The sequence below is a fragment of the Nanorana parkeri genome, unplaced genomic scaffold (assembly GCF_000935625.1).
Source record: "Nanorana parkeri isolate BGI_ZX_2015 unplaced genomic scaffold, ASM93562v1 scaffold411, whole genome shotgun sequence".
Classification (NCBI taxonomy): Eukaryota; Metazoa; Chordata; class Amphibia; order Anura; family Dicroglossidae; genus Nanorana; species Nanorana parkeri.
Window position 1 is genome coordinate 74,080 of NW_017306679.1, and position 9,501 is coordinate 83,580.

Here is a 9,501-nt window from a genome sequence, read left to right on the forward strand (position 1 = left end):
CCCAGTTATTTACAAACACCGGAGTGATCAGACGATCACTCCGGTGTTTGCTCTGCACAGAGGGATCGTTAAATATCATTGATATTTAACGATCCCCCGCTCGGCCACGCTACACAGAGCCGCTGTCATCCAAAAACTGACAGGATGACAGCGGCTCGGATCGGAACACTGCTCGGCCATCCTGAATTGCGGCCAGCTGCCGCTCGTTCCCGGGACCCCCCCGACGGTGATTTTTTAATGGATCCCCGCTGCCACAGACCCTACAAGCAGTGGGGATCCATGGAGTCCCTCATCCCTCCCTGGGATGGCTCCAGGGATTTTTAAATCCCTTTTTAAAATTAGCGGTCATCAGCGGCTTGTGAGCCGCTGATGACAGCTATTAATTTCAAGGGGACAGTCTGCTGAACAGTTCTACTATAAGCTGATGGTCGCTAAAGCGACCATCAGCTTATAGTAGAACTAAATGCCAGGTCCGTACGACGTACTGAGCTGGCCAGCTGGAAGCACTTTTGTAGCTCCGTACGACGTACGTCCTTGGCAGCGAAAGGGTTAAAGGAAACCAATAAAATATGTAGACTGCCATTACTGACCTCTTTATAGCAAATGCTAGTTGCCTGTTTGTCATGTGGGTCCAGAGACTTTAATACTTCCTTGATCTCTAACCATAAATAAATACATATTCAGATCATGAGTTGTGACTTCATTTACCACACGCTTGTTCCATATTTAGTGACTCAGTATGGAGGTTGGAAAGGCCAGATAAATAGTATGTTCAGAAGGTCATCAATAGATGCCCCTGTATTTCAGTACATCTCTTTTAATTTACCAAGCTACAGCTTTGGAATACCATCGTTACTGTAGGCAGAATGCAGGACACTGTTAGTCTCGGTAACAATAATTCAAGTTTTGCACCATGTTTTTATTCTGAATTGTAGCCAAGTTTTTTGTTCCCAATATTGTACAGTGCTGATAGACACATGCTTGTACTGTGAATATTGTGTTTTGATGGCTGTGCCAGCTTCGGTTGGCTGCATGTTTGTAGGATTATTTGAGAAGAGGCTTAGCAAGTCTATTTTTGTCTTCCATTATTTAGCTAAAGAGCTGCTAGCTTGATGAACTATAACATTGGCTGTAACTTTGATGATACAGGATATACAATAGATCTTGTATAAAAATACGTTGTGAATTACAACACAGAACAAATGGAGATGGATGTTAAAGACCTATTTGTAAGGCCACCTAACCATTCCCATCTTTAGTTTTCTTAACATTCCAATTTAATTTTGTAGTTTTTAGTATTTGAGTTTTTGCGTCACACACAGGATAACCAGCCGTGCTGGCCATACACATGGCCATTTTGAGAAACCTTCAGAAGCATTTGTTAAGAATTATAGCCAAGCCTCTGCTGATTACGTAAAAAAAAATGTGCCGGGGTGTCAGAGCTCGGGAGCCAGACTCTGATGGACATTACAGGAAGCGTGATATTTGCTTTGCTTGCAATGTGCCCTATTAAAGCATGTGGCACTTAATTTAAAATGCTCACAGATGCTATTTGTCATAGGGCTCCACTCTGTACAGTGTGCTGTAGAACCTTCATCCAGTGTGGCTCCTTATTATACACTCTGCTGTATATTATATTCTACTTTTTTCTTAACTGTGTGCATTTATGTCTGTCGATGATGGTCTCCAAGTGTTTAATTTCTTGGCCAGGTATACAGAGATGCTGAGTCACAGATGATTTTGCTAGACTGGATAAAAGAGAGACAAGAAACGAGGTCTGTATCTTACCATATTTTATCTGTAATCCCAGCTGTCAGTAAACATTCTGTGACTTGGGTTAATGATGTGTAAATGTTTTTGGCCTCCAGAGAAGGTTATTTTCAGAAGAATGTATTGGCATGTGACATTCGTGCGCCCTAATAAGTCTTTGACACTCTTAGTTCTGAGCTGCTACTTTTGCACCTCCAAATTAAAGTAAAACTTCAGGATAAAGTAAAAACCCTCCCCCCACACTGATCACAGAGCTGAAAAATAAATCTTTCCATGTTTTCTCCAGCGATGAGTCCTCTCTGTTTAGTTCTTGTTGGGTCCTTATTCTAGGTGTCCACGTCACACACTGCCTGTATGATGTGATGTGGACAGTTCCCATAGGAAGGGTCCTCTCTTGATTCCTCTGAGTCTGTAGTCTTTTGGATCCTGAGGAGTGATCAGCGAGGGTTACGGTGCTTCACTGGATTAGCGGTCACTGACAGTGGAAAAGGTGTCAGTGCGGGACCTAGATGGGGGGGATTTAGGTGAGTACAATTTTTCACCATGTAACCATAAAGCCGAAACCTGTCCGCATAGGTTAGAAGGGTGTTGGGAGAGAATTAATGGTAGTGAGTTTTTGAGTGAAGTTGGGCTTTTTATGTTCTCTATATGACTTACTATCTTTCTGTACCATAGGGACATGGCAAGGAAGATCTTTAACCCTCGCTTTGGAAGCATATTCAGAACGAATCATAATCCAACCTATTTTCTGAGACGTCTGGCACGTTTCGCTGATATCTACATGGAATCTCTTAGTTGTTTACTGAACTATGATCTACATCACACTTTTTATCCAAAGAGGACTCCTCTACAACATGAAGTGCCAGTGTGGTCTGAGCAGCAGCACTGTGGAACATTTGGTATTCCATTCTTGCAGGAAATTGCCCAGCTTAAGTGATTCCCCGGTCCTCCACATTAGCCATACCAATGCAGAATGTGAGACTTTTCATAGACTGTTGCTTATAGTAGTTTTAACATGTTTTGCAAAGTACTTTATATCTTCAGAACTCAAGATGGTTGTTGGGTGATACAGCTTTTATTTTATTAAATGTTTGAGCCTTTTAATGTCCATTTTAGACACTATTTAAAAACAATGTCTGTTTTGTGTTTGTTTTCATGAAGCAACTACTTTTATGAATGTAGTTCGTCCAGTACATAAAGTATGAGATGTCCATCCATTGATTTCTAAAACATTTTACAGGTACGGCTTGTTTTATGAAACTAGCTATTCCTATGTTTTCTTGTTTTAATGTAACCAGAAGACTGGTTTACACTTTTTAGTGCTGGAACAATTTCTGTAAACACGTAAAGACCGGTACCCAAATATTATGTTTCTATTTAGATGTAAACAATAGTAATGATGGAAAAATGACAATTTTCATTTGGCTGTGGTTTTTTCATTTTAAGTTACAGCACATGGTGTAGAAGGCTGTAGTCTCAGACTGCCCAGGTGGATGTGGTATTCTGGCCTGACAAGGCTCAGTGTACAATTTTTGTGTACTCTTTTTAAGATTGTCCAGATCTTCTTTGTCAAGGACTGATTTTACCATCTTGCTTCACAATTACTGGCTTTAACAGCATGGCTGTTGAAGCGCAGATTCTGAGCAATCGTCATCTCTGAATCGGCTATTTCCATGATCCACGGAAAACTAACTCTCACAAAGTCTATCACCTTAAATGGAAAGCATACTTTACTTGGTGTGATGCTTTCTCCCCAGGAAATTCTCCATGGGATGAATCCTTGCCTTTTTGCAGATGGGTCTGAACCAGGATTTTGCCTTTAGCACCATACATGGTTAGGTCTATACTCCTTTGAATGAGCAGCCAATGGTTTCTGTAACATAGCACTGATTAAAACCCAGAGACATAGGGTATCTCCAATGTGACTTTCACTTTTTCTTCTCTGTGGGATCTGAATATAAAATCGGATAATGATTGTTCAATGGTATCATTCAGACTGGGCATTTTTCCCTGGTTTAGGGCTGTTCAATTTAGCTGTATTTAAAGAAAATGGAATTCTGCGCACGCAGAGTCCATTTAGAAACGCTGAATGACGCTAACCTGCTTTAAAGCAGGAACACCTAAATGCAGGAACAGTGATCTGGGAAACACACTTTGTGTATAATTGCTTCTGTGCTTAGAAAAGTGCAGCAGTGCAAGTGTGAATGAAGCCTTGACATTTTTGTGCTTTTGTTGCCTGCCCCTCAGTTCAACTGCTTTTGGACATCCCAAAAGGTAATGACTTCCTGCGTTCCTTAATGGACAAGAATGAAAATAGGATATTTGTAATCACCATAAAATATCTTTTCTAGCAGTTTTCTTGAGCGACATGGTCCTACCCCTTTGTTTATGATCATGCTCTTGGTAATGCTTTGCTACAAATAGAAACATTCTGAGGGTAGGAAGTGTGATGTTGGGGAGCTCACAGCACTCGCACAGAGGGTTTTGAATAAAACAAAAGCTTTTATTTTCCTCTTGCAGGGTAGCCCAAAAACGGTAAACGCAAATACACGCTTTATCTTCAGCAAACTCAAAGTAAAAAGTCCAATTCTTCTGCACGGATAACAAACATAAATGTGTCTAACCAACTTGTAGAAATGTCCCAAACCTGGGGAAATCCCTTCCCAGGAATAGAAGTCCTGCAGCACAGCACAGCAACACAGCAGGTATCTCTCACTAGCCACAGCTGATTACTTTCTCCTCAACTCCTACACTCCTCTCTGGAGTTGCTGAACTTTTTAGCTTTTTATCTGCCTTCAACCACCCAGCCTTGATGTCCTCTGCAGAAGGAAGGATTATTCTGGTTTACTAGTGTCCTATCCTCCTATAGGCAGCAGTATACAGATGCTCCTCGGGTTGCGATCAATCAACTTACGAATTTACGATGGAGTTTACTGTACAGTAAACGCCCAGTTATTCGGCACCCACAGATCGGTAGGTGCTGGATAACTGTATTTTCTGGTTGCTTGAGAGTTAATAGTAACTTTCAAGCAACCAGCCCCGAGGCGCACCGCTTCCTCATTCACCTGCTGGCTTGCTTCCACAGCCAGCAGGTGAATGTAAACAGCCGGGGTCAATAGCAAGACTGCTATTGTCGATTTTTCAAATTGTAATAGCAGGCTTAATATTGTACACGCCTACTAAGCAGAGGAGTGGACCTCTCTCAGGTCCACTCCTCCTTTTAGTGAGCAGGGTTTCATTAGCCAGCTTGCTATTTGCTATTACACAATGGGAATCTAAAGCAAGACTGCTATTGGCCATTTCAAATTGCACTGTCTGCGGCCATACAGTACACAAGTACACTCCTCAGTTTGTTATTTTCAGGTTACGATGGATTTTCTAGAACATAACCAGAGGAGTGTCTGTGTCCCTCAACAGACTCCATAATAAAAATTTGGTACTCCACGTGAAATCCTTTTCTTGAAGTGTGCTAAGCAAATAACAACAATTTTTACCACGAAAGTACAGTTGTCCTTTAAGACTGCAGTTGCTGATCGATCCATGTGAAAATGCTAGCTGCATGGCTGTCATCATTTCTAATTGCAACTTACCTGGAAAAAGTATGCACAAGTGTTGAAGCCACAGGATTGGCCTAACAGCCATGCAGCTGATGTTTTAAGTTACTTAACAGCTGTTGAAAAAAATATCTCCCACACAGGAGTGTATGATTTTCAGTGAATCAGATGACCTGAAGCCTTCCGCTTATTTCAGAGATTTTGTTTTTCTACTTTGGGGTGCACCAAAGCCTGCTGTGTGTGTTGTATTAAAGGACGGTATGAACCTCAGTGCACACAGCCTAATTTCACTGTTGATGCCTGTGCAATGCAGAGTGCATACAGGCTTCCCATGTTGACAGCTGGGATCCGTCCTTGACCCTAGTACATTTTCTGACCTCCCTTCCCTACTAAATAGACTCTCGTGTGTGTGTGGTGTGTGTGGGTCTGGTGGTGATATATGTACATAAAATATTTTATTATGTGTGCTTACATATTCTGAAATGAATTTTTTGTTTACATATTGTGTTCTTTTATGGTGCTGTAAAATGTAGAGGTTTCATTGAAAAATGGTTTAACATTTTATTACAACATGTGGACATTTTTACATGTGTTTGAGTATTTGACATGTTATTTGCAACATGCAGCTTTGCTTTGTGTCACTTTTATACTGCATTTCAGAAATATATATATGAAGTATACATGTTTAATCTGCAACGTTTATGAATGTGTGGGCTGAGTTACGCATTGCTTGTATGAGTACTTACCTGTTGATTATATGCTGATCTGCTATTGTTTTCAAAGAAGGCCTCTTGACTCTATCTATTAATACATTAAAGCTGTACCAGAACAAACATAGCATAAAAACTACACTTTATTGTATTGTCACTGTAAAGTGACTGTAAAGTGTTCATTTAGGTAGATTTAGATATTCCTGAGTATTTTAGAGACTGCATAGCCTGTGCTTCCAATCATCTCACTGGCATTAGTGGCATTTCCTAGAATGCCCTGCTGATTGGAATGCACTCATTGCAGTTTGCATACATTTAGCCTTTCACAGGCTGGAAAGGAGAAATCTATAATACAAAAATGTGTACCATCAGGTGGCCATTTCCCACAAGACCACAAGATTTCTTTAAACATTTATTTTCTAGCATTTCCCACAAGACCACTCCTGTTCCAGGCTTCTTGTGGATGTTTCCAGTAGCACATAGTCTTGATGCACCAGAAAACATAAAATGGCAGCTTCAAAGCACTAGGAATACTTTGACTCTGTGACCATTATCCTGGGGTGGGCACCCATAGCACTCCTAACACCGTTCTACAGCTCTCTCCTTCATGGTGGTGTAAGAACTAGTAATAGAAGTAAGAAGACAGACAGCAGCATGGATTACTTATTATTCGCTAATTATATTCAACCTGTATGTTTAAGGAGACTGGGGGAGCTAGAAAGTTGATCATTGATTTGTGAAGGAGCTCTGATGGTAGTGATCATTAGCAGTCTTATGTAGCTTGTCTACAAACTTACTGTACACGTCTGTGCTAAAACAGTTTCTGTACTAAAACAGCCCTTTGGTGATTTTAGAGGCCACAACTGAGTGTCCTGTATGTCTAGAAATGTAAGTACTACTGGTGTAGACTGTCAGGAACCTGCTAAAGCTGGTAGCTTACCTTCTCTTTCCACAGATTCACTTTAATGTGCCTTTACAATGAGACTCGAGGTCACAAAACTATATTTTTAATAAAGTGCACACTACATTTGACTCCCTGCTGCATTGTGTACATTAATTGTGACAAAACTACACCTCAATTTGTGTGTGTCCAGTAAAAACACACCCTCCTTTTTTTTTTTTTTTTTTTTTTTTTTTTTTACCCCCTTTTTAGGAAATCAAAGTAAAGTTCTGTAATTTTATCAAGTACTGATCAAATGTTTCTAGGTACTATGTTGTAGAGCAAGGGTAGGCAATCTTAGCAATCCAGCTGTTGCCTGACTCCCAGAGGCAGAAGGATGATGGGGATTTGTAGTTTCACCATAGTTGGATTGTTCACCACAGTTGGAATTTTGAGGTTGCCTATCCCTGTTTGTAGAGGCAGTTATAGAACAGTTGGTATATTTTTTGTCTTAACATTCTTGATGTTTTAGAATTGTGTTTTGTCTGTACACTAAATGTAGTAATAAACTGTAATTTGAAGTTTTGAAGCAATACATTGTTAGGGCACTACATCCATATTTTAGGTATTTTTTCAGACAGTAAGTATTGTTTTTTTTTAATGCACTATTTTAAATGTATGCAAATGGGGTTTCCATTTAAAATGGACCCATGTTTCAGACCCCCTCACTAAATCAAGGTGCAGGAGTCCTTCCATCCCTCAACAGATGAAATTTGAATATGGTTCTCCTGTCTAAGAACTGGTATTATGGAAGGTTGAATGTTTTATAACTGGGGGTCCATCAACTCAAGATGTTTTTAATTAAAGGTCCCATTGTATTCTCTTATTGAGAGAGGGGTGATGAAAAGGACCATCCATTTTACTACACACAGGTCTATGTTCTTAAGTAAGAAACCCATTTCATTGAATTACTTGACAGTTTGTTTGTTGTGCGGTGTTGTAAGTAGTACATAAATACAGAACATCCGATATCTGTAGAATCTGTTTACATGGAGTATAATTAAATTTATGGTGTTGAACAATTGCAGCTTTTAAATGCATATGAGATACCAATTGCACAATGTCCTGCTAGTGTATGAAAAGTGTGCACTATAATCACTACAGCTGTAATACTGCATTTTTAGTGATTTGCCTTATTGTACATTTTATAGTTTTATGAAGTATGGTATTTGTGTATCTTCCAATAATGTAGACAATTGTACTTCCAGTTGATCAAAATTCACAGCTGATTTTTATATTTGCTTTAATAAAAAAAACAATACAGCTATAAAATAATGAATGTATTACAATGTGTTAAATTGATGAATATATTACAATCTGTGGTGTAAAGTTGTTTGCAGTCTAGTGAAAGTTGTACAGAATTATTATAAAAGGATATTAAATTTCTTCTCGTATTTCAATTTGTGCACTGTGTGTTTTCTTAGATGCATTAGATGGAAGACGATAGGACACCAAATACACATTAAGAATGTGTTAACCAAATTCCTTTTTTTTTTTTTTTGTTAATATCTATTTCCTTGTCGCTGTGAGATTGTGTCTGGAAGTATAAGCACAGCAGTCCTTTTGCTTATGTTCTGATATATGTATTTCTCCATCTTGTAAAGTGCTGCGCAAAGTATAAATCCTGTAAAATAATAATGCATATATTCTATGGGGTCTGTTTTTATAAATGTTTTCACACAAGATTCAATAGGAAAGAGTCTGAATCATGGGTTAAACTTTGGGTGAATCTTATGCAATGTCAAGATGACCCCTCTGGCTAAAGCCAGAACATGTTCTGAGTTAATGTCACTAGTTCCTAACCCAAAACCAGTATTCTGACATCCCTCAAAGTATTAGTCAGTAGATTGCCATGATAGTCAGGCATTGGCATTCTCAGCAGGGAGTCGGCAATAGCAGCCTCCCAGAAAATATTACTTTAAGGCAGACTTGCTTACATTTACATGTAAGCAATATAGCCAAAGGTGTTGGCTATTTAAAACCCAGTTAATGATAGAGGTGGTGGTTGATGGCCTGTGGCTTTCACGTCTCTACCAGTTGTAATTGTTTTATATTATTTGGTACTTATTCCTTATTAATAATAATAATAATATTATTATTATTATTATTATTCCTTATTTAGGATGTATCTTTTCAGCAGTATGCATAAAAGCATAGCAGTGGCAGTAAATGTTCACACACGCACACACATTTCAAAAGGTAAGATGTATGTATTTGTTGCATTTTTTCAAAATGACACTTGCCTTAGATCTCTGTTCTTTCTGTGTGGTGTGTTTTTTTGTTTGTAGTATTCCCCGAGGCGCTTTGGATTCATCAGAGAGGTATGGGTTCTCATTGATAAAGCCCAGAGAGCAGCGTGAAATGAGCGAGGGCTTTCATCGTCTGCCATTTTTTAAATAAAGATGACTTTTTAGCTATATCATAGGGAGCAGCTTCTGTATTTATAAGAGTGGTAAGTGTAGTTTTACGCTCCTTGTTTTTGAAGCTGATCTAGGCAAACACAATTGAGTGCATATATAGGAAACCC

At 39.1% G+C, this 9,501-nt stretch overlaps 1 protein-coding gene across 2 annotated transcripts in view; it reads left to right on the forward strand.

Annotated features, from left to right (window-relative positions):
* NT5DC3 (5'-nucleotidase domain containing 3) overlaps positions 1-2,723 on the forward strand; it is a 41,401-nt gene extending 38,678 nt beyond the window's left edge. Inside the window, exons 14-15 of one of the 2 annotated variants that reach the window (XM_018559674.1) lie at positions 1,711-1,775; positions 2,446-2,723. In XM_018559674.1, the coding sequence (XP_018415176.1) occupies positions 1,711-1,775; positions 2,446-2,707 (327 nt within the window). In that variant the 3' untranslated portion in view covers positions 2,708-2,723. The remainder of the gene's footprint in view (positions 1-1,710; positions 1,776-2,445) is intronic. The other variant, XM_018559673.1, reaches the window with a different exon arrangement.
* The last annotated feature ends 6,778 nt before the right edge of the window (positions 2,724-9,501 follow it).